Source organism: Glycine soja, chromosome 10 (genome assembly GCF_004193775.1).
Source record: "Glycine soja cultivar W05 chromosome 10, ASM419377v2, whole genome shotgun sequence".
NCBI classification, from domain to species: Eukaryota; Viridiplantae; Streptophyta; class Magnoliopsida; order Fabales; family Fabaceae; genus Glycine; species Glycine soja.
In genome coordinates, this window is record NC_041011.1 from 23,496,765 (window position 1) to 23,520,924 (window position 24,160).

Sequence of the window (24,160 nt, forward strand, 5' to 3'; positions counted from 1 at the left end):
AAATGCACCCCCCTTTTCTATTTTTTTTGTAATTCTTTTTCCTTAACGTTACGAAACTTTACGAATTTCGTAACGATAGTTATTTTCCTTCCGTGAGGTTACGAATCCTTACGGATTATGTATTTACTCCTTTTTTATCTTTCGAAGAAGTCACGGAAACTTTACGGATTGCGCAAAAACAACTCTTTTTGATTTCCGTCACATTACGGAATTTCACGAAACGGGCAAGCCCGCTTCCTTTCGATTTCTGAGACGTCTCGGGACTTCATTTGTTGCATGTCATCAAGTAATAATCCCCGGACGAAATTAGGGTATGACAGTTGCCCCTCTTTACTTACCTCTCATCGGAGATTAGAGGAAAGCAAAGATAGGACACTGATTTCGTCCGCCCTACCTTTCCGTGATGACGACTCTCATCTCTACTTCTTCTTTTTTCTTCTGCACAAAACAAACAACAACCAGAACAACGAATATAATACATATATACACATATACACATACTTGGCGAAGGAACCGATCTGGAAAACAACAGAATAACGTGCTTCCCAGTCACCAGAAGCTTCACACTTGATAATGGAGACACATGAACAGCGCTGGGCAATGACACTCATGGTGCTCCGAACAAAGGTGGAGTATGGAGGATTTCCTTGAGGGTCCGCGCTTAGGCAATCATGAAACCCAGCTCCAAACTCGAAAGTGGAGGACACATGAACAACCCTAAGCAATAACATTCATGTGGCTCCGGAACAGGATGAGAATGGAGGATTGCCTTGAGGGTCCTCTCTTAGGCAATCATGGAACACAGCTCCAAGCTCAAAAATGGAGGACACATGAACAGCCCTAAGCAATAACATTCATGTGGCTCCGGAAAAGGACGAGAATGGAGGATTGCCTTGAGGGTCCTCTCTTAGGCAATCATGGAACACAGCTCCAAGCTCAAAAATGGAGGACACATGAACAGCCCTAAGCAATAACATTCATGTGGCTCCGGAAAAGGACGAGAATGGAGGATTGCCTTGAGGGTCCTCTCTTAGGCAATCATGGAGCACAACTCCAAACTCGAAAATGGAGGACACATGAATGACAACGCAATTCATTCATGTGGCTCCGGAAAAGGATAAGAATGGAGGATTTCCTTGAGGGTCCTCTCTTAGGCAATCATGGAGCACAGCTCCAGACTCGAAAATGGAGGACACATGAACAGCCCTAAGCAATAACATTCATGTGGCTCCGGAGAAGGACGAGAATGGAGGATTGCCTTGAGGGTCCTCTCTTAGGCAATCATGGAGCACTGCTCCAGACTCGAAAATGGAGGACACATGAATGACAACGCAATTCATTCATGTGGCTCCGGAAAAGGATGAGAATGGAGGATTGCCTTAAGGGTCCTCTCTTAGGCAATCATGGAACACAGCTCCAAGCTCAAAAATGGAGGACACATGAACAGCCCTAAGCAATAACATTCATGTGGCTCTGGAAAAGGACGAGAATGGAGGATTGCCTTGAGGGTCCTCTCTTAGGCAATCATGGAGCACAGCTCCAGACTCGAAAATGGAGGACACATGAATGACAACGCAATTCATTCATGTGGCTCCGGAAAAGGATGAGAATGGAGGATTGCCTTGAGGGTCCTCTCTTAGGCAATCATGGAGCACAGCTCCAGACTCGAAAATGGAGGACACATGAATGACAACGCAATTCATTCATGTGGCTCCGGAAAAGGATGAGAATGGAGGATTTCCTTGAGGGTCCTCTCTTAGGCAATCATGGAACACAGCTCCAAACTCGAAAATGGAGGACACATGAATGACAACGCAATTCATTCATGGGGCTCCGAAAAAGGGTGAGAATGGAGGATTGCCTTGAGGGTCCTCTCTTAGGCAATCATGGATCACAGCTCCAAACTCGAAAATGGAGAACACATGAACAGCCCTAAGCAATAACATTCATGTGGCTCCGGAAAAGGATGAGAATGTAGGATTGCCTTGAGGGTCCTCTCTTAGGCAATCATGAAACACAGCTCCAAACTCAAAAGCGGAGAACACATGAACAGCCCTAAGCAATAACATTCATGTGGCTCCAAAAAAAGGGTGTTGGCGGGACCGAACGGTCCACCGAGTTTCTCCACATAAAAGGATAACATGCTTTTTGCAAAGAAAAATAAATCATTCGCGAGAGCACCACATCTTAGAGAAACAATATACTTGTGCCAAGGGTAATCTTCCTTTTAACCGAGAATGAAGGGTAGGATGTCAACTTCTAGCTTTCAAATGAACACGCAGGGGAAACATCGGGCTAAGCTTAAAATAAATCACTCATAGTGTATAAAACTCACAAGGCAAGTGTCTTATCCTATTCCCAAACCATAACTGCACCAGGACTCTATTTTGCACACGACTTCCTATCGAATCATAAATCAAACGTACAATCACGGACCAATAGGATTTTCTCGAGGTCAGTGTTTTTGGAGAGGAATCTAGGTGTTTCGGTCTTTTCCTCTTTGTTCATGTGGGGTGGGATATTGCCAGTCAAGAATGATTCTGAGTGGCAATCTGGCTTTTGGAGACTTTCTATCCTCTTTCTTTCATTGATCGAGAATTGCTTCTTTTCCCTTTTCACTTCCTTTCGATCTTTGATCGGGAATCCTTCCTTTTCTTTCTTTTGTTCTTTTCTTTATTTTCACCTTTTTCTTTTCTTTCTTTCCATTTCTTCCTTCTCTTTTTTTCTACTCCTTCCCCCATCCCTTTCTTTGGGAAATTGGGTTTTAGCATTCTATTCGCTCTCCCTTGAGGAGATTCCGTTGTCCTTTGCTTCGGGGGAAAGAATGAGGATTCCTTTTTTACAGGCCAAGGTTCAAAAAGGTCTAAGGTTGTGTTTCAATGGGGTCTTTTATCGCGGGAACCCCAATCTTGATATCTGGGGCGAAACAAATTTGGGTGTCAAGGTGTCATTTTCGGGCCGAGCTTCCATATTATTCCATAAGGCACGCGTGACAATGATGATTTGAAAACAACGCGCAAAAATTAGTCATGGCTACAGCCAGGTGGGCCCTCAAGCATCCCGTTTATGGCATTGTGATACTACGGTTGGGAATTTACACAAACAGACCCAACGTTTCCCCATTATGTTTTTTTATCAGTTCAATGAATTCATCCATCCTTATCTCGGTTATTCCGGAAAAAAAACTCTTAGCATCAGTCCCTTGTTTCCAGAAGATACGTTTGCTCTTTATGAATGATTTATACTTCTTAACTATGACATGTCGACCTTCGCGGTCTTTCTTTCTCTTTACTTTTTGTTTTATTTTTATATATGTTCACTAAAACTATATACCTGTGGTCCTTTATGAGGAAAACCTTTCTTTGTACATCCATATTTTTATACACGACAAATTGTTTCTGTACACGCATTAGAACTCTTCTCTTCACGTCACACGGTCTATATACAAACCCTATTTACATTCAAAGATTTTTCATTTTTCCCAACACACACCTATGGTTCATACAAAAGTTTCTTTATATACACTCGTTGTTCACACACACAAGAATTCCTTTCCACGCATCATTTACACACAAAAACCTTCTATACACATTTTCCCTTTACATACATGTATAAATAAAAACCTTTTTCTTTTCTTTATGAACATGACTTTTATTCACAATGCTTCTTTCTTTTTATTAGGATTTTTGGTTCATTTTATTTTATTTTTTTAGGACGACGTTCCTAAATGAAAAAAAACTTTACACGGTTCTGGAATTTCAACAAACACTATTGACAAAAATGAAACAAGTACTGACGTAACAACTCAAACGATATGTATGTACAAAACAAAAGTCAAAACATGAAACAAACGTTAGTCCCTCAAGTCATAGAAATAAGATAACATACAAATAATAAATGATGGAACATACGGATTTGGGGATCCCATGGTCATGTAGCTCCGCATGCCACCGGACTCTTGGGACACGATAACAAAAAGTGGGGTGGTCGACAAAAGCAGGGCTTTTGCTCCTACGTATCCTCAATTTGTGATGAGGAACTCAGACCTACGTAGTTCTTGATAACTATGAGACTAAAAATAGTCTCTGTATTTTCTTCACTAAAATGCGAACATGCTTTAGTAAAAAGACAAAACTTCCAACTGATCAGAGCAACATATGCTTTTTTTTTTTATGAAAAAAAAGATGTGTCTATCGGGGAAGGAGAGTATGCTGATGAAATTTTCTCATAACTGTAAATGAGATTTTGGATGTTTAGCATTTCATTTCTAAATGACCATTTAGAGGAAGCACTGAGTCCAACAAAGATAGGAGAAAATCACTCAAAGTGTATCAATCTCACACAGGTAAGTGTTTTATCCTAATTCCGAACCATAGATATGTCATGACTTGATTTTGCAAATCATTTCCTATCAAATCAAAGATTACATGCGTGATCATGGATCAATAGGACTTATTTTGGGAATGGTTTTTAGGTGGGGAATTTGGCTTTGAGTGTTTTTGCCTTTTTCCTTTTCTGTTTTTGTTTAGTGCGGGGCGAGAAGGTCGCTAGCGCACAGGATTTTGTCTGCAATCAAAGGGAGATGACCACTTTAGGTCGTGGTTTCCTTTTTCTTGTTTACTTGGTGACAATTCTGTACTGTTCAGATATTGTCTGATCCAAAGACCTTTCTGAATATTTCTTCTGTTTTCTTCCGATCCTTGATCGGGAATTTTCTTTCCTTTTTTGCTTTCTCCCACTCTTTGATTGGGATTTTTTCTTTTTTTTTTCTTTGTGTCTTCTCCCTTTCTTGGATTGGGAATTTTCCTTCTCTTTGTGTTTTCTTCCGAGGGCAAGGATTGACATTCTCACCCCGGGTCAAGGTTTATGATAAGTTGGGATTTTGGCTCAAGGCTCGTAGAACGGCTGGTCACGATATATGTCAGGGTTTGTCCAGCGGTTCGGGGATAAAGGGGACGTCCTACATTATTTCCATGATACACATGCAACAAAGATGATTAGGAAATTTTATGCAAAACTGGTCATGCATGCACCCATGTGGATACTCAAGCATCAAGTTTTTATTGTCATGTGACACTAGGGCTCAGGATTCATTTTCCCTATTTTAAAGTCAACCCAGTATTTCCAAAATATGTTCTTCTATCAATTTGTGCATTCATCCGAGTCTATCTTGGGTGTTCGAAAAACTTTTCACAGCATTTACCCTTCAAATGTGTACACACATTTTTTCAAAAACTAGTTATGATCAGTAAAATCTTTCAAAGAAAAGTTGGAAATTATCTCTTTTCACAAGCATGTTGTTTTTTATTATTATTATTTTTTTATTATTTTCTATTTTTTTCTTCCTTCTTATTCTTTTCTTGCTCGCTCTCTTTTTGCTCTCTCTTTTTTTTTTTTTGAAGTATTTTGCTACCTAAACATACGTATATTTTTGTGAGGTATTTTGCTATATACATGCGTGTCCAAGGTATCTTGCTACCTAAACATGCATATATATGTTTTGTGAGATATTTTTGCTATATACATGCATATCCAAGGTATCTTGCTACCTAAACATACATATATATATTTTGTGAAGTATTTTTCCTACATACATGCATATCTTAGGTATTTTCACTACCTAATCATACATATATATATTTTGTGAGGTATGACTACCTTCCGAGCTTGTGCTTGTTTTATTTAAATTCCTAGGATCATGAGCAACTAGGTGTGTCCTATTATGACTTGAGAAACAAAAGTGATCAAATAACAAGCAGAGATTTAAAAGGTACTAGGTTGCCTCCTAGTAGCGCTTCTTTAACGTCTTGAGCTGGACGCTTGATGGCTTGTCGGTCACGGACCTAGTACTTTGCTTACCTTTGGCTTTGGACTTGGTCGCCTATTGGTCGGCCATGGGTCGTAAGCAACGCTCTAACCTTTTTGTGGATGAGCTGAGGTGAACTGTAGAGGTGATGGCGGTGCGTCTGTTGCCCGCTGCTGGCAATTCCCAGGCTGTTGTGGTGTTTCGCCCTGCGCCTTCCTGGGGACGCAGTACTTCTTGATGAAAGCTTGATTAGTAGGGGGCCTGATGCCCTCGCTGGAGGTGACAGACACTCCGTAGAACTGACAGAGACCCGTAATTAGAGCTTGACAACTCCAAGACCCTGTTGGACTTCTTCGGGTCCACTGGGTGTCTTGCAGGCGCGATCCCTGCAAACAATAGATGAAATCAGAAATCAGTTGAGCGATGTGCATACTTACCTATGATGATGTGACCTTGCCGGGGGGAACGGGCACCCTGTAGGACTACAAAGGCCCGTAACCAGAGCTGGAAACCCTAGGGCCCTGTTGGACTTCTCCGGGTCCACTGGGTGTCTTTGTGGGTGCGATTCCTGCAAACAATAGATGGTATCAGAAATCAATTGAACCATATGTATACTTACCTATGTCACGATGACATGACCTCGCTGGGGGAACGGGTACCCTGTAGGACTGACAGAGGCCCGTAACCAGAGCTGGAAACCCCAGGGCCTTGTTGGACTTCTTCGGGCCCACTGGGCGTCTTGTGGGCGCGATCCCTGCAAACAATAGATGACATCAGAAATCAATTGAACCATGTGCACACTTACCTATGTCATGACGGCACAGACCAACCGATACATCTTCAGGGGGAGATTGGCATTGTGGTCGCCGGGCAGAATGTTACTAAATAGCAATGTCATCCATATCCATGTAAAAGTGGTCATGTTGGTGCGCATGATCCACACTCGTCTTTTTGCAGCGGCACGGGTGAAATCTTGCCCCGGTATGCATAGTAGATGCGTGATAGCCTCCCTCTCTGGATGTTCTCGTACAGTTGGTCGCCTTCCAATATCAGGGGATGGCCCAGGAACTGATAAAAGGAAACTACTGGCCCCTTAACCGGGAGCGCGAGTCTCGGCTAAGCATTTAAGGCCAGAGGACCTTAAATTATCTTAAGGTGTGGATATGGAGTCCACTGAAAGTGAGGACGCATAGCCCTCATAAAGGCGAGGGCGTGCAGCCCTCTGAAGTTCAGGATGTGCCGCCTTTTGAAGGCGAGGGAGTGTAGTCCTATGATGGCAAGGACATGCAGTCCTCTAAAGGTGAGAGCGTGTAGCCCTCTGAAGGCGAGGACGTGTAGTCCTTTGAAGGTGAGGGCGTGCGGCCCTCTGAAGGCAAGGACGTGTAGTCCTCTGAAGGTGAGGGCGTGTAGCCCTCTGAAGGCGAGGACGTGTAGTCCTCTAATGGCGAGGACGTGTAGTCCTCTAATGGCGAGGACGTGTAGTCCTTTGAAGGTGAGGGCGTGCAGCCCTCTGAAGGCAAGGACGTGCAGCCCTCTGAAGGCAAGGACGTGTAGTCCTCTGAAGGTGAGGGCGTGTAGCCCTCTGAAGGCGAGGACGTGTAGTCCTCTAATGGCGAGGACGTGTAGCCCTCTGATGAAGATAGGTACTAGTACCCAAGGGTCCACCCTTATGAGAAATCAAGAGATCGACTCACTGAGAGGGCCGGTCATCCCAAATCCACACGACTGGATATTAGATGTAGGAAATCTATGCAGTTAACATGATTTTTGGGGATGCAGATGCATGCAACCTTTGTCTTGAAATGCGGTAAATGCAGACTTCATATGAAACAATGCAATGTAATGGAAAGTTGTACAACGTTCATGACATTCTTTCCCTATTTTGTGATTTTGATTTTGATTTAATGTTTTTGGAAAACATAGATTGATTGTCCTTTTGAAAGAGGTGATAATTCATGCAACCTTATCCTATCTTTGCAAATCTCTCCGGGAACTCCCTCAGAGTATTTGTTCTTTTTTATTTAGTCACTTGACCATTTTGGAGTGACGGGAATGGAGCCGTTTGATATTTAATCAATCTATTGAAATTCCAGGGCTTGTCTCCCCCCCTTTTTTTTTCTTGTTTAAAAACATCAACGGGTGAGAACTTTTGATCTGCCCCTATGTTCACTTGAGGCTCATGCACGATGCCACTCATTGCCTTAGTGTAAGGCTTTGAGGTACCAATTGTTACCTTTCGTCATGACCTTGTAGCTGGGAACCTATTGGGTGAAAACTTCTAATCTACCCCTAGGTTCACTTGAGGTTTTTGCATGGTGCCTTTCATTGCCCCAGTGTAAGGCTTTGAGGTACAATCGTTGTCCTTCTTCATGACCGTGTAGCAAGGAACCTATTGGATGAGAACTTCTAATCTTCCCCTAGGTTTGTTTGAGGTTTATGCATGGTGCCTTTCATTGCCCCAGTGTAGGGCTTAGAGGTACCAATTGTTGTCTTGTTTTCACAACCTCGTAGTGAGGAAGAAGAAGCTGATTCTTGCAAAAAGAATTTTCCAAGGACGAGAAATAGTTGAAGGATTTTTCAGTTGATGGATTAAGTCAAATGACTCCTATGTAGAAGCAAGATGTTTTGATGTCTTGATGATGCTAAAGGATCAAGTGCTTCTAAGTTTTATTCAAGACAAGAATCCAAGAATCCAAGAAAGTCAAGATATATGATCAAGTTGATCTCTAGAATCTTAGGAAGAAGTTTCCAAATTGAAAACAAAAAAAAGGTTTGACCAAAGAATTCTATCATTTCAAATTGAGATTTGCTCTCTGGTAATCGATTACCAGCAGTTGAAAATGTTTTAATTCAAATTTTTAAAACCTGTAATCGATTACACCAGTCTTGTAATTGATTACCAGAGGGGATTTCCAGAATATAATTCCCAGGAGTCACATCTATTCAAATGGTTTATGAACGGCCATCAAAGGTCTATTTATATGTGACTTGGAAACACGAATTTAAAGAGAGTTTTCATTGCCCAAAAAAGTTTTATCCTCTCAAAAGATTAAGAGTTTTTCCAAACTGAAATGTCTTTATCCTCTCAAAAGATTCCTTGGTCAACCACTTGCATATTCAATAAAGAATTTTGATTGATCTTCATTGTACAATCCATCTCTTTTAAGAGAGACCTCTTCTTCTCTTCTTCTTATTTCTGAAAAGGGATTAAGAGACCGTGGGTCTCTTGTTGTAGGGGATTTTTGAACACAAGGGAAGGGTTGTCCCTATGTGCATTGTTAATCTGAAAAGAGAGAGTGAAAGTTTAATTGAGGAATAGTCTTTGTATCTTAACTTAATCCCCTCTTTTCCTTAAGGTAACTGAGGCCATTTGTCCAACATCCTATTCTTGATAACTTACTTCTCTCTAAAAAGACAAACTTTACGGAATGATAAAATGAGATCACATGGATGTCTTGAAAACACAGTCAATCAAATGCTTCTTTTTTTTTGAACTCTTTTTTTTGAAACTTATTGGTTTTGAACTTTACTCGTTGTTTTACGGCACCCCCCACCAACGTGCAAGACGAGTAATCTCTGATTGAACGGTCTTGGAAGTCCAAACTCAGGAGCACAGGTTGCTTGAGCAAACAGACCAATGGCTTCCACCCACATTCCGATGAAAGTTGAATAAGCAAAGATGCGTTTGTGAGAGGATGAGGGACAAAGATATCAACTTTATCCATTTCATTTAACATTGTAACTGTGGTTTACAATAATGGTACAAACTTGAAAATCCTGATGAGTCATTAGAGACATCTACAACAGCTTTCAAAATTTCCCCATGTGCGGCATCTTTTGTCAATGTCAGGATTTACACGTGATTCTCCTCAAATTTCAGCCAGCCCGCATCAATTAGACCTTGCACCTTACGCTTCAGAGCCCTACAATGCTCAATGGAATGCCCCGGGGCTTCTCCGTGACAAGCACACGTTGCGTTCGAGTCGTATTCTCAGAGAAATGGAGGTTGATGAACCTTGGTTGGGGTTATGGCTACCATTGAATTATCAAGTAGATATGGGAGCAAGTCAGCATAGGACACTGGAATTGGGGTGAATTCTACAGGCTTTCTCGCTGCAAAATTCATTTCTTGGTTGGTGTTTTTGGTTTGTGCTAAAGGTGGTGTTCGTCATTGGAAGTGCGGTAGGTAGGCTTTGCGGTTGATTTTAGGGATGGCCTTTGTGGATATCTGGGCGGTGGGTAAGGAGAAGGTTTGTTATTGGCTGAGTAATGACATTGTTGGGTTGGTGGGAAACTTGGCTGTATTGGAATGGCAGTCACAGCATGGGCTTCTACTTCATCCTCACCCTCTTCATTTGCCCCAGTTTTCTCATTCGTCCAAGCAGGATGACTAAATTTGCCTTTTTTCAGACCCACATCGATCCTTTCACTGGCAAAGACCAGATCCGCAAAGCTTTGAAGGTGCGTAGTCCACCATTTTCCCTAGTAGACCAGATCCCTAGTAGAATACTATCATTGTCATCATTTTTTTCGTCATTGAGGTGCCACTTGAGCTGCCAGGTTCTCCACCTTTGGGCGTATTCTTTGAAAGATCCGTGCCCCTTTTTTTGCACATATTTTGTAGTTGCATCCTATCCAAAGCCATTATACCGACACTGCCTAACGAAGGCAACCATTAGGTCCTCCCAGGAATGGACTCGGGAAGGTTCCAAGTTAGTGTACCAGGTAACAACTACCCCAGTAAGACATTCTTGAAAGGAATGTATCAATAATTCCTCATCTTTTGCGTATGCCCCCATCTTTCGACAATACATCTTTAGATGGTTCTTGGGGCAAGTAATCCCATTGTACTTGTCAAAGTCCAGCACCTTGAACTTGAGAGGGGTGATGATATTGGGTATTGGGAACAACTCTTCTAGGTTAGCAAAGGAATAATCTTCACCTCCTTCAATGGCCTTGAGCCTTTCCTCTAGATGATCCAGCTTTCCCATTTCTGCCATAGCATGAGGGTTTTTACTTGTTGTGGAATGCAAGAGGTGTAGTTGTGGGTGATACTGAGGGCCCTCCAAAGGGTTTTGTAGAGGTATACCACCAACTGCTTGCCCTTCAGTGGCATATTCGAGCCAAGGCTCGAAGTCGGCTAGATTGTGATGGGGAATTTCATGTGTCTCCCCCACGGTTTAAGAGACATGTGCATGATCAGTTTGGGGTTGCTGGCTCTCAATGGGTATAGGAGTGGAGTTATTGACATTCTTATTGGGAGTGTACGCCACATTGGGTGGCGTATAGTTGAGAGGCAAGCCATATGGCGGGAAGGCGTGCTCGTTTTGAATTTGCACATCATGGGGGCCGCCCATACTTCCCAAATCTTTGCCTACCATATCTGAGGTTGGATGATTCATTGATGCCGGATGGGGACGTCGGGTTCACCTTAGCAACAACGCTGGTAGCGGCAATTGCAACCGCATTGGCTTCCATTATCTTCTTCATGCTCATCATGGCCTCCATCATTGCGGCCATTTGCTCTTTCATAGCCTCCATGTCGGCCTTCACCTTCTCTTGCACCTCCTCTGCTTTACCCATTACTCTAGCTCTAGCACAGGTTTGGTAAGGGCGCCGTAAAGCGGGTTCTTTTTTTTATATATAACAATGATTAAGTTCTTTTTTTTTCAAGGAAAGAATGCAATGAGCAATGCAACCAATGAACAACATGGATGTATGCGAATGATGCACAGTTGAAGTATTGCGAATTTGTACACTAGATATGGGGTTGAATCAATTTAGATTTTCAACATGGTCCATGACATCTTCGTCAAGGTGAAACTGGAAGTAACAGGGACATCAACAGCCCTAAATGTGTTTGGCAGTAGACGAAGCAGCGATGTAACACGATCCATCTTTTGCCTTAATTTTTTGCAAGATGGTTACTTCCATACTTCAACTTGACTCGATGAACCTTTTCGTAAAAGCACAAGCTTGGTTCAACCCCATAATCCAGAGAATGGCAATTTTGATCGCCAATACTTCAACAACATTTCATAGGGATGAAAGACTCGAGAATACGCATGCTATGCATGGAAAATGTAATTATGAGATTGAGATGTTCGAAGAGACATCCTTTCTTAATTAACCACGCATTAGGTACCATGCTCAATCATTTTGTTTTGTTGTTTGTGTTTTTTTTCAATTTTAGAAATGGGTTTATGATCCCAACATGGTTGGCTCATGGTACCTAACACATGCAACTAAGAATGCAGCATGAATTTTCGCGCTTTCTTTTTTGTTTTTGTCTTGTAGAGGAAAATACAAGGATCATGTATGAGCAAACATGTAGAACAAAAAGTATGTTGAACGCATATGCATGATGATGCAATGACTCATGCAAAATGGGAATGTGATAACGGACAAATGCAGGAACGATATGTTCATTATGATGCTGAAGAGATGTTTATGCGGTGCATGATATGAATGCATTTACGGACACGAGAGCCCGGAAAATTATCTCTCCTTATTGCGCATTTGGGGGGCGCAGTGCCCCATGTGTGCAGTTAAGAAGACGATATGGATCTTTCGGCTTCCCATGACAAAAGACGAGACCCACATACAACACATGTGTGACGGTATGATGCAGATGCGCATGCATGAAACGGAAAGAAAACAACACAAAGGGGGAATTCACCCATACGAGACTGCAGAGATCCAATTTTAATGCTACGTTTTGGGCATGATGGCGCCTCAACGTAGTATTAAAAAGGTTACGTATTACTCTAAAGAAACCAAACATCACTAGCAAAACTATAAACTAGTTTTATTTACCAAAAAATGCATGAGAACGAATGGCACGGAGCGTGTTTGCTCTTTGCCCCTATTTGGGAACCTATAGGACAATATCTAGGGGTCTCTAATAACTACTCCCCAACAATTCATAACTCACACGGCTGTTTTCTAGAGGTATCATCACTCAAGATAATAATATTGTGGCGGTATGGAATACCAGCGACAACACATTATAAAGAGAGAAAGCTCTAGACGAGGTTTCACTATTATCAAGCAAGTCGGAGACCTAGCATGATGATAGATTCACCTCCACTCCTTAAATTCCCATGAACCCGGGTGTAGGGCCCCTTTTTCACTCAAACCCGTGGGTGCTTAGAATGCAGTGTAAAAATGTGGAAAAGACAGCAGTTATTTACATTTTATACAGTTCAATAAAATGCACACACAAAGTTTCACAATTCCACAATTCTTTAAAATAGGCCTAACTCACAAAAAGTCCCCAGTGGAGTCGCCAACTGTCGCAACGTGCCCTTCGCGGGCGAGCAAGGGCAAGGCTCACGGGTGCGCTTTCCAAAGGAGGAAAGGTGCGCGGAGTCGCCACCAACATTTATTTGGGGAAAACGTCGGAAAAACCGAAGGAAACCGGTCAAAATAAAAATTCTAAGTTCGGGAGTTGTATTTACGCTTGAGGAAGGTATTAGCACCTCTCACGTTTGTCTCGAAGGACAACAGCCTATTTTTTAGAATTGTGGAAATTGTGTTACCTTAACTTTTATTTCTTTTTATTTTTTAAGGTCGACAAAAGCGAGGCTTTTGCTCCTACGTACCCTCCTTTGGAGAGGAAATCAGACCTACGTAGTTCTTACTTATGCGTGAAACAAGTGATTCTTTACTTTGAAGGGTGATCATTTTAAGGCGTTGGACCTTACAAATGATCCATTTTACTTGGTAAGAAAACTGAAATGATAAACTTTCAAAAAACCTATTTTTGTGGACGAGCTTGACTAGGCGAGTTGATTTTAGCCTTAGTTTCACTTTAGTTATTAGTCAATTCAATTAAGAATGAGAAGTCCCAAAGAGAAAACGTCTGATTGATCTTACGCTTTTATTTTACTAAAAGGTATTTTTTGATATTTATTATTTTACCTCTTTTTTTGATTTCCAACGTGATTACGGCACGACCGAACGGTCGGAATTCATTTCAAACGAAAGTAACGGATGATATAATTCAAACGATCGGTGGAAACTTATTTCATTTTTAGATTAAGCGAGAAATGACTTAAATAAATGGCTTAAGCACGTCAAAAGGGGGTATGAAAAGTAAATGAAAGCGAGAATGAAAATACATGAAACAAAATGTGGACCACCACGGGTACATATAATGAATTGAAAAGCTTAGTTTGAGGTACTTACCCGTTGAAGACTGAAGAACGATGAAGAACGACTGAAGAACGTCAAAGAACGGTCGAAACCTTCGCAAAATTCCTCACAGAAACGTTACGGAAACGTTTCGGAAGCGCCTCGGCTTGGATTTTCTTCACGCAAACAATTTTTCTAAGCAAATTCCAAAGAGAGAGAAGTGCCTAAGGGGCTGAACCCTTTTCCTTCTCACTTCCTCCCCTATTTATAGCAAAATAGGGGAGATGCTTGCCGCCCAGCTCGCCTAGGCGAGCTAGGTTGCTTCCTCTAGAAGCAACAGCCTTCTGGAGGAATCTTCTGGAGGGCCCAAGTGGGCCTGATTGCTATTTACACCCCCCTTTTTACTAAATGCACCCCCTTTTCTATTTTTTTTTTGTAATTCTTTTTCCGTAACGTTACGAAACTTTACGAATTTCATAACGATACTTATTTTCCTTCCGTGAGGTTACGAATCCTTACGGATTATGTATTTACTCCTTTTTTATCTTTCGAAGAAGTCACGGAAACTTTACGGATTGCGCAAAAACAACTCTTTTTGATTTCCGTCACATTACGGAATTTCACGGAACGCGCAAGCCCGCTTCCTTTCGATTTCTGAGACGTCTCGGGACTTCATTTGTTGCATGTCATCAAGTAATAATCCCCGAACGAAATTAGGGTATGACAGTACCAGAGGCTGAACCTGCTGTAGCTGGCGATGAGCCCATGGTAGATGCTGATGCACAGGACACCGGTGCAGAGATTGACGCACAGGATACCGATGCAGAGGATGTTGCAGATGAGGCTGAGGGATTTGCTGGTGGACCTAGGGACTCATCTGTGCTTACGGAGTATGCTGAGCATGTTGCAGCCAGCGTATGGTTTGGAGAGGTATTTATAATATTCAATTTAAGTTATATGTTAAGTATTCTTTTTTATTGAGTTTTTGGTTACTTTAAAATATTATTTTAATAAATTGTCTATTCCTTTATACTTCAATTCACGAACGGCCTGAGTTGAAGTTATCCTTCCATGGGAGGAAGGTGCATAAATTAGGCAGGCCTGTTCCTACAATTGAGGAGATGGTTGCTAGAACAGGATTAAGTCCTCTGATCGCGTGTTCAGTAGACACCGGCGATCGGGGACTTATATGCTCGTTTGTCGAGAGGTGGCACCGGGAGACGAGTACTTTCCATCTTCCAGTGGGGGAGGTATCCATCATGTTGGATGACGTCGCCTCTCTTCTTTATCTACCGATCTTTGGCGACTTCCACACCTTCCAGCCTCTGCACATCGACGAGGCGGTGTTGATGCTGGTTGAGTTACTAATGATCTCACCAGAGGTAGCCATGGACGAGATAGGACATTGTACTGGACCATATGTACGCTTGTCTGGGCTACGAGACATTTATCAGCACAGATGTCAGACCCAGCACTGGACAGCTGCAGCTCGTATCTTCTGCATCTTTTGGGTTGCACTCTTTTTGCTAATAAGAGTACAACCTATGTTCATGTTGTGTTCTTAGATGCCCTGTGTGACCTCACTCAGACTAGGAGGTACGCATGGGGAGCTGCTGGCCTTGTCCATATGTATGATCAGCTTAATGATGTCAGTATCAGCACCAACCGACAGGTTGCAGGTTACATCATGTTGTTACAGGTAATTAACATATTTTTCATAATTAAATTACAAAAATGTTTTAATAAGGGTATTTTATTTCAAACGTTCATTTGAAATTTGTATGATTTTCATGTAACCTCTGTAGTGTTGGATATATCAGCACTTTCCATCAGTTGCGGAGTGCAATGCTAATCTAGAGTACGACGAGGTGTCACCACATGCGTGTCGATGGATTGTCACAAAGAAGACTATCAAGAAGATATCTACAGCGACCTACAGGCAGTGCGTGGAACATCTCAGGATTCCAAATGTCTGCTGGATGCCATATGCGGAGCATCGACTGGTCCAGGACTTTCATCCGATTTCATGTTTCTCATGACAACTCTGTTGGGGGCTTATTGTTGTCAGATACAGACCGGAGAGGGTTATGCGCAAGTTCGGATACGTCCAGTGCATTCTTGCACACTTTGTCGATTCATGGGTGTCATTTGATGACGTAGATGATAGGTGGATGCACTACTCAGACCATCTGGCGCCAGCAAGTGACATATGTGTTGTTTCAGGTCAGTGTGCGCCCGACTACATCGACTGGTTTTTCGTGATATCGCATCCATTCATGACTGTGCCACAGACATCAGATCCTCCTCGAGATGCATCTGCAACACAGCCCAAACGTATCCCTCAGGTGCCAGAGTCACCTATCCCTCAAGAGCCAGCACCAGCATCGACACATGCGGATTCTGATGCGGATGAGCCTAGACAGACAGTGGTAAGTGTTACTATTTGGTTACATGCATGTCATTTACTTGAATTATTTTAATACTTATTTGTATAATTCATTTGTTTTCAATTTAACAGGAGACTTCCCATGCCATCGCGGAGACGTTGGAGCATCGTCTCAGCCTAAATGAAGTCACTCCAGGCACATCGACACATGAGGTCATCCAAAAATGCCTCAGGATTTTCAGGGGTGTCACAGAAGATGGCAATGTGTATGTGAGGTCTCGACGTAGGCGGCGCATGGATCAGCCATAGTTTATTCACACCTTTGATATTATCAGTTTTGGACGATGTATTTGACTAAACATTTTGTATATTTTAAGTTATTTTGGTTAACAATATTAGTTTATAATATTCATGTTAACGTTTACATGTTATTTATGTTTAAATTACTTGATTCAAAATTCATCGAAATATTATGAATGGAAGTAACTAAATTAGAAATGTTATATTATTATTGCCTAAGTAAATTAGAAATATCATTTAAAAATTAAAACATATCTACATTATTTATTACTAATCAATTAATTTGATGAAAATTTGTTTAAATAAAGCTTAAATTTACAAAAAATACAGTCTTTTACAGATCAAGTTGATCTGCAAAAGACTTGTGGATCAACTTGATCCGTAAAAAACTTACAGATCAAGTTGATGCATAAAAGACTTATGGATCAACTTGATCTGTAAGTCCTTTGCGGATCAACTTGATCCGTAAAAGACTTGAGGATCAAGTTGATCCGTAAAAGCAAATAACGTAAGGGCAGTTTTGGCATTTGTTAACGATGTTGGGTGCACCAGCAATAATGTTGGGTGCACCTAGCAACACCCCTTGAAAAATCATAGCGAAGGCTTCCCTCACACTTTTTTCTAATATCATAGTACTACAGCACAAGTATGTAACTACTTGTAAATATTATGAATATACCCATAATTGCATCAAGATTGAAATAACCATAAATATCAAGATACAAGTTTCTTCTGACCTATTGGCAGCATGAATGGCTTTCTTGCATATGTAATTTCTCATTTAAAATATCCTCAACCAAGAAACAGTTAAAGATGTGTATACAACAAGCTTTTGGTTTGGAAAATGGTTAATTATTTGCAGGCCTGCTTGTAATGAGGAGAATACTCCATCAACTTAACTGTGTTCCAACTCCAAAACATGATAAACTGACTACTTACACCTCTCCACGTGATATATGGTATTTTAGTATTTAGTATTTGTTTCCCACATTACAAATACTCCCTACAGTGATTAATAAGTTAATAAAAAAAACTCTGGAAAACAAAGAACAAAAGTTATCAGGCATCAATAATTTTAGACACTGAAATTATTTCATTTGCTCCTCACTGTTAGGTTGAATGGTTCTTTCAAAAGGTATCAAAGCTTATATGAACTAGAGAGATAGAACATATTGATTTTCACGGGCCTCATTTAATTTAATTTACAACTCAAGGTAGCAAGAAAGTTATCTTCTAACTATGCTTCATGCTCAATAAGATTTTATAATAGCTATCTATCACAGCATAAAGTACTGTTGACATGTCAAGCACAAAAGAAAAATTTGTTTACTCACATTTGTATCTTCGGCATGTAACATGATGTCAGTGAAGCTCTTACTAGATAAGTCCATATCTAAAGTTGTTGATGATTTTCATACAACTTTTAAATAATTTAGAAATAACACATTGTAATAGTAATTTACATTTTATGAAAACTATAATGACGTAAATACTTTGAAGCAAGGACATTTTGGTTAGTGGGCATGTGTGCATGTCCCACACGCATAAGACAGCAACAACTGTACAACACATGTTGAACACTAAGTTCCAATGTTGGATTAAAAAAAATTATTATTTTGCTGCACCAACACTTGTACACATGGCTTCGACACAACTTCAGCAAAAAATGACACTAGAGTGTATACAAATTTTATTTTAAAAAATTCAAAACAAAAATTTCAGTTATTTAGAAACTAGAAAGACACAATTGCATTACAACTCGCATACTTCTTCTCTATTTTCTTCCTCATCTCTGGTGTGAGACTTGGCTCTCAACATCCTCTTAGTTTCTCATTCTCGACTTCCACTACTTTCCAGTGGCTTCCTCTGTTTGTATTTTACACACCTCTATTTCCATTGCTTTGTGAATTCGTGCTACAGGGTTTCCGTTTAGGCTGTTTGGCTTCGATAAGTTTCTAACTGTCATACCCTAATTTCATCTGGGGATTATCGTTCATTGATCTTTTGATCCTTACTAGTCGACTTACAATGTTGAACACCAATTACAGTACAAAACAGAGAATCATTCAGTGTTTTGATCAAGAATGCGAAAAATACCAAAAAAATGGGGCAAAAGGATCTTTTCCTTGGTTTTCCTGGTGAAGAAAACAACTCATCTGGGCGAGCTCATTGCTTCCGCACTAAGTTTCAGCTCACCTGGGCCAGCTCCAGCTCGCCTTGGTGAGCTGCCTTTGCCCCAAGTGCCCATTTTCCTATAAATAGGCGTGCTAGGGAGGCTGAGGAGGGGTTCCAAGGTCCAAAAGGTCAAGAATTGAAAGAAGAGAGAAAGAAAAGGAAATGAGGTTGAAGCGCTACCGAATCGCAACCGCAATCATTCCTTACTTCGTTGCTTGTTCTGCATTCTTCGCACCATCGGTTAGTTTTGTTTTTTAGGATTGAATGTGATCTATGTACCCTTAGGGGTCCCCCTTGTTGTTTTTTGCACATTAATTGATGCAATCCTACCCTGCAAGGGCATTGGATAAAAGACTCCAAGTAGATTGGGCTAGAGATCCAAGGGAAGGCCCTAGGGTTCTCATGAGCCTTAGGGTAGATTTCGAGCCCATGTGTGACATCCTGGAAATTTCTACCCGGAATTTTGTAAAGGGTGCATTTTGAATGATTATATATATATATATATATATATATATATATATATATATATATATATATGAGTATTATTCAGTGTATGTATATATGTATATATTCCTGGTAGAAGTAGGTATTTTGGGGGAAAGATACGTGGGTTAGGCTAATTAAGGAAGAGAAATCCATAACTAGATGGTTATAGGTTAATTATCAATTAATTAGTCTAAAAATCATCGTTTTGCGTGAAACTTAAAATTTAACAAAACCAACCTCTGAACCACGCTCGGGGTTTCATTTTGAGCGTTTTGATATACATATTGCCTATTTTCAGAAACTGGCCCCGACGGGTGCAGAGAAACGCGAGGGACTGGAACCAGAGAAATGGCACGCAAGCCGAGGCAGGATTTTAGCATTTCAAAGGTCAGATTTTTCCCTTCTTCTTGTGGCTGTGCATAAGTCACATCAAGAGAAAAAGGTGGGCCCTTTTTGTTCCACTCAAAATGGGACAAGTGGCAAGTGCTTTTGAAAAATAAAATAATAGGAAAAGAGAAAAGCCTTTTTAAACCAAAAAGCCACATTCTCTCTCCTTACTCAGCCCAAAATTTCAGAAAGCTCCTTTCTCTCTCTTTCTCACGTTGCCATCCCTTCTTCTTCCTCCACCATTGAAGCTCCAACAAAGCTCCAACCTTTGGTCACCATTTCTGCTCCAAATCGCGAAAGGAAGCCATTTTCGGAGTCGTGAAGCTCATCTCTACGTGTGGGACTTCGAAATTTCAGGTTTGGGTAGACTTCTTCTCACATAAATTTTCGTGGGTATTGGGTTTTGGGAGATATGATGGGTAGTTTTACTAGGTTTATGCTTTATGATAGTTATTTGTGAAGAGATTTGATGAAAGCATGTTAAATTTGTCATGTTTGGTGTGAGTCAAGCTTACCCAATCTGTTTTAGGGTTTTTTATGATGATGCTTGTGATGTTTATGTGCTGAAATTGCTTATGGAAAACTGCTAGAGATGAAGGGTAGAGTTAACCTAGGGTTAGAAAGTGAGAATGTGGTGTTATGAGTGGAAAAAGAGTGAGGCTTTGAGAGTTGGAAGGCCAAATCTGGATTTAGTGGTATTTGGAGGTTAAAGGGAGTTAATCCAAGTTTGAAATGTCATTTAGGACTTATGAGAAAGCTTAGACTGTGCAAATGAGGAATATGAGTGACCAAAGTGAAAACAAGAGCCATTTCTAGGGTAAAATTGGGTGTTGAGGAGTCAAATTTTGATTCGGTAGAGTTTTCGTTGTAAAACCAGTTTGAGCGAGTTTAGATTGATGATATATACTTGTTTGAGTTGAGAGTTTGCTCCAAGTTTACCCCATTCTCATTTTCACTTCTCAAACCTTGAAAATCCACTAAATTGAGGGGTTTTAGATACCTAGATTTTGAGTTGCTTTGGTCTGAAGCTTGTCCTTGGTTTAGACATGATTGACACATGATTTAGGACTTGTAGGATTCAATTTGGGCAAAATTTGATGAGGGCAAGTGTGATTTCGAAAATCTGCACTTTATGCAGAATTTTGTTGTCAAATATGTGCAGCAAAATTTTGGCTTTGTGCAGAAAATGTTGTGTATTTGCTGGTTGTGGAAAGAGTAGTACAGATTGGGTTCTGGACGTTTTCTAGCAGATCCCAACGGTCACAATGTAGACTTATGTGCTAGAGACTTCCAGTAAAATTTTCGAGTCGATCCAACGGTTAACGAATTGGAGCAAAGACAATGTTACTGGGGTATTTAAGTGAGAAAAGCTGTGATATTGGTTTGTGTTGGGCAGAGTTTTCTGCCTCTGCCCTGTTTTCCTTGGTTTTGAGAGTTCATGATGTTTGGGGTGTTGAATTGCTTGGATGTTGTGGAAGCTTGGATAGATTGATGGGGACCCAGTGTTGAGAGGAACGAGGATAAGGGCTACGTGGGAGTACGTGAGCTCAGTGAAGGTGGGCAACTGGGGATGGTGGGTTTATGTGTGATCTGTGGATGTGGAGAGTTGACTTGCACCATCGCCCGACCACCACCTAGTACCACATGTGATGGGTACCCCATAATCCTACAAGCTTGAAATGAGGAAGTGTGGAAGGGTGAGACTTCCTACTTTTATTCGTTGACCACAGAGTGGTACCTGGAGATATGTCGCGGGGGTCAGGAGACCTTGGGGACGTCAGGTGGGGTGCTATTGCCCAAAACCAAGCTTGACCAATCCCGACCCAACCCGGGCATAGTCAGTCAGTGAGAACCTGTGATGTACCTAAACAGGCGAGCTCCTGGCAGTCAACCGATAAAAGAACAAAGACCACAAAGCAAGGAGGCTTGTGTGGTGGCTGGCCAGCTGTGAATCTTGAGTGATATATGGGATATGGCCACTGGTAATCGATTACCAAGGGTGGGTAATCGATTACAAGGCTTAAAAACGAGATCAGGAAGCTAAGAGGGCTTCTGCTAATCGATTACAAAGGGGCGTAATTGATTACCAGGCTTAGAAATGGGACTGGAATGTTGAAGGGGCCTCTGGTAATCGATTACCAGTGCTGTGTAATCGAGTATGCAGAGGAACAGGCCACTGGTAATCAATTACCAATTATCTGTAATCAATTACACAGTGCATTTTGCAAGTTTTCATGTTCTGAAGTTGTGTAATTCGAGTTTGGCCTCTGGTAATCGATTACCAAGGCTGTGTAATCGATTACCAGAGATGAAAAGCCTTGAGATACCCCTTTAATTGCATGTAATGGTTATGGGATGCATTGTGTTGCTACCGTAGTTAGATCTCTCGTGAAAGAGTCTACCCCTTTCTTTTATTTCTTGTAGATCGCAATGGCAGCGCAACTAATCCATGATCGAGTGGAGATGGAGTGCCTAGAGGGAGCTTGGGAGACCCTCGAAGGCAATGCGTGGTGCCGATTCCGGGGCACGATTCAATTCACGGCTACTTCATTGGTGCATCCAGAAGAACCCGCGCGCACGCTTTAGTGCACTGTGGAGTGGATATTACCCACGCCTACACCATATCGTCTAGTAGAGCCAGTCCAAGTGATCGAGGTGACGTCATCTAAGGAAGACCCAGAGGAGCTACATCCTGAGCCCGCTATGGATGCTCTTGACTTTCTAGAGGGTGATGAGGACCCACTCCCTGAGGTGGACTCTCCCGAGGACGTCATGTCAGCATCTGAGGCAGACTCTACGGAAGATAGCGGCACTGGTGAGATGGTGACTAGTGGAGGCTCTTCATCATAGTAGATAGCTCATTAGACTAGATTTATATACTTTTGGGGATGGGTGTATCTAGTACTGACTGTTAGGTTTACTCTTTTGTTTTTGTATGGGTAGACCTATTGTATAGGAATTTGATAATTGTATACATGTGGCTGAAGCCACCACAGTGGATACCTTTGCTCTGGATGTCACTATGTATTTTGCAAAACTCCCATATTTTGGACAGCTTTAAATGATGAATGTACTTATGTCTAATCTTGTTATTTGGAAAGAACGTGTTAACAGATTCTATTTGAAAGAGAGTTCATTGATCGTATTTTATTTTATTATTTTACACGTGATGACCTAAAATGATGGCTGCTATACTTTTCCTTTTTGAAAGAGCAACATATTTTAGAGGTTATGAGCGAGCAGAAAGAAATGACTCCGAATAGAGTTGTGAACTGGCCATTCAGGACTCTATAGTGATAATTTCCCTTCTGAACTTAATTATTGTGAAAAAGAGAAAGAGATGAAAAAAAAGAAAAAAAAGAAAAAAAAATTTCCATTGTTTTTGTTATTTAAATCATTACTATTAAACCAGTCATTATTTTGGGGACGCCACACCATGGGCTAATTATGAGCCCACTTATCTTTGTAAATATTAGAATAGGTTTTTCCTTCATTTGGGCCTTGTATTTTGGCCATTCTACTAGTATAGGGTTTTAACCTTGTATTTCGAGGCATTTTGAGTAGTCTTTGTAGTAGGGACTTTTTTGTTTTTTCATGTATTTTGTCATGGGGTGAGCTTAGCTATTATAGGGGGTGTGTAGCTAAGCTCTAGCTTCTCATCTCAAGGAGGTGAGCTTAGCTATTAGAAAGGTGTGTGTAGCTATGCTCTAGCTTCTTTAGGAATCTTCTCAAGGAGGTAAGCTTAGTTATGAGAGGGGTGTGTGTAGCTAAGCTCTAGCTTCCCAAGGAAGTTTTCTCAAAGAAGCTTCTCAAGGAAGCTACCTAGTCTATAAATAGAAGCATGTGTAACACTTGTTGTAACTTTGATGAATGAGAGTCTTGTGAGACACAACTCAAAGTTCAACTTCTCTCCCTTTTTCTTCCTTCAATTTCGTGCTCCCCCCTCTCTCTTTCTCTCCCTCTTTCTTTTCCTCCATTGAAGCATCCTCTCCAAGCTTCTTATCCAAGGCTCATCTTGGTGGTGAAGCTCCTTCTTCCATGGCTTATTCCCAAGCGGATGGTGCCTCCTCTCACCTCTTCTCCTTTGTCTTCCACTGCATCTCCATGTTGGAAAATCACCATTAAAGGACCTCAATAAAGCTCAAAGATCCAGCCTCCATAGAAGCCCAACAAGCAAGCTTCCATCATTAATCTTCTCCATCTATCATCGTCTATCTGTTTTTTCTTTATAAAGTTCAATCTTAACCGATCACTAAGTGTTGTAAAGTTATCGTTAAAAAAATATTGAAGGTTAATAAACAAAACCAAGATAAAACCAACTCATAACTAATTTATTTTTATCAAGTATCACTTGAGATCGTTTCAAGGTCCAATGCCTTAACGACTCTCTCCTCTTTTCAAAAATCAAAAGATCATTTCAAGGTCCAATGCCTTAACGACTCTCTCTGCTTTTCAAAATTTAAAACATCATTTCAAGGTCCAAC

At 41.1% G+C, this 24,160-nt stretch overlaps 1 protein-coding gene across 1 annotated transcript in view; it reads right to left on the bottom strand.

Moving 5' to 3' along the window:
- LOC114371541 (serine carboxypeptidase-like) overlaps positions 1 to 18,019 on the bottom strand; it is a 41,087-nt gene extending 23,068 nt beyond the window's left edge. Inside the window, exons 1-2 of the mRNA XM_028328950.1 lie at positions 17,963 to 18,019; positions 17,199 to 17,263 (exon numbers count right to left, since the gene is read on the bottom strand). Coding sequence (XP_028184751.1) covers positions 17,199 to 17,263; positions 17,963 to 18,019 — 122 coding nt within the window. The remainder of the gene's footprint in view (positions 1 to 17,198; positions 17,264 to 17,962) is intronic.
- Between the last annotated feature and the right edge of the window lie 6,141 nt (positions 18,020 to 24,160).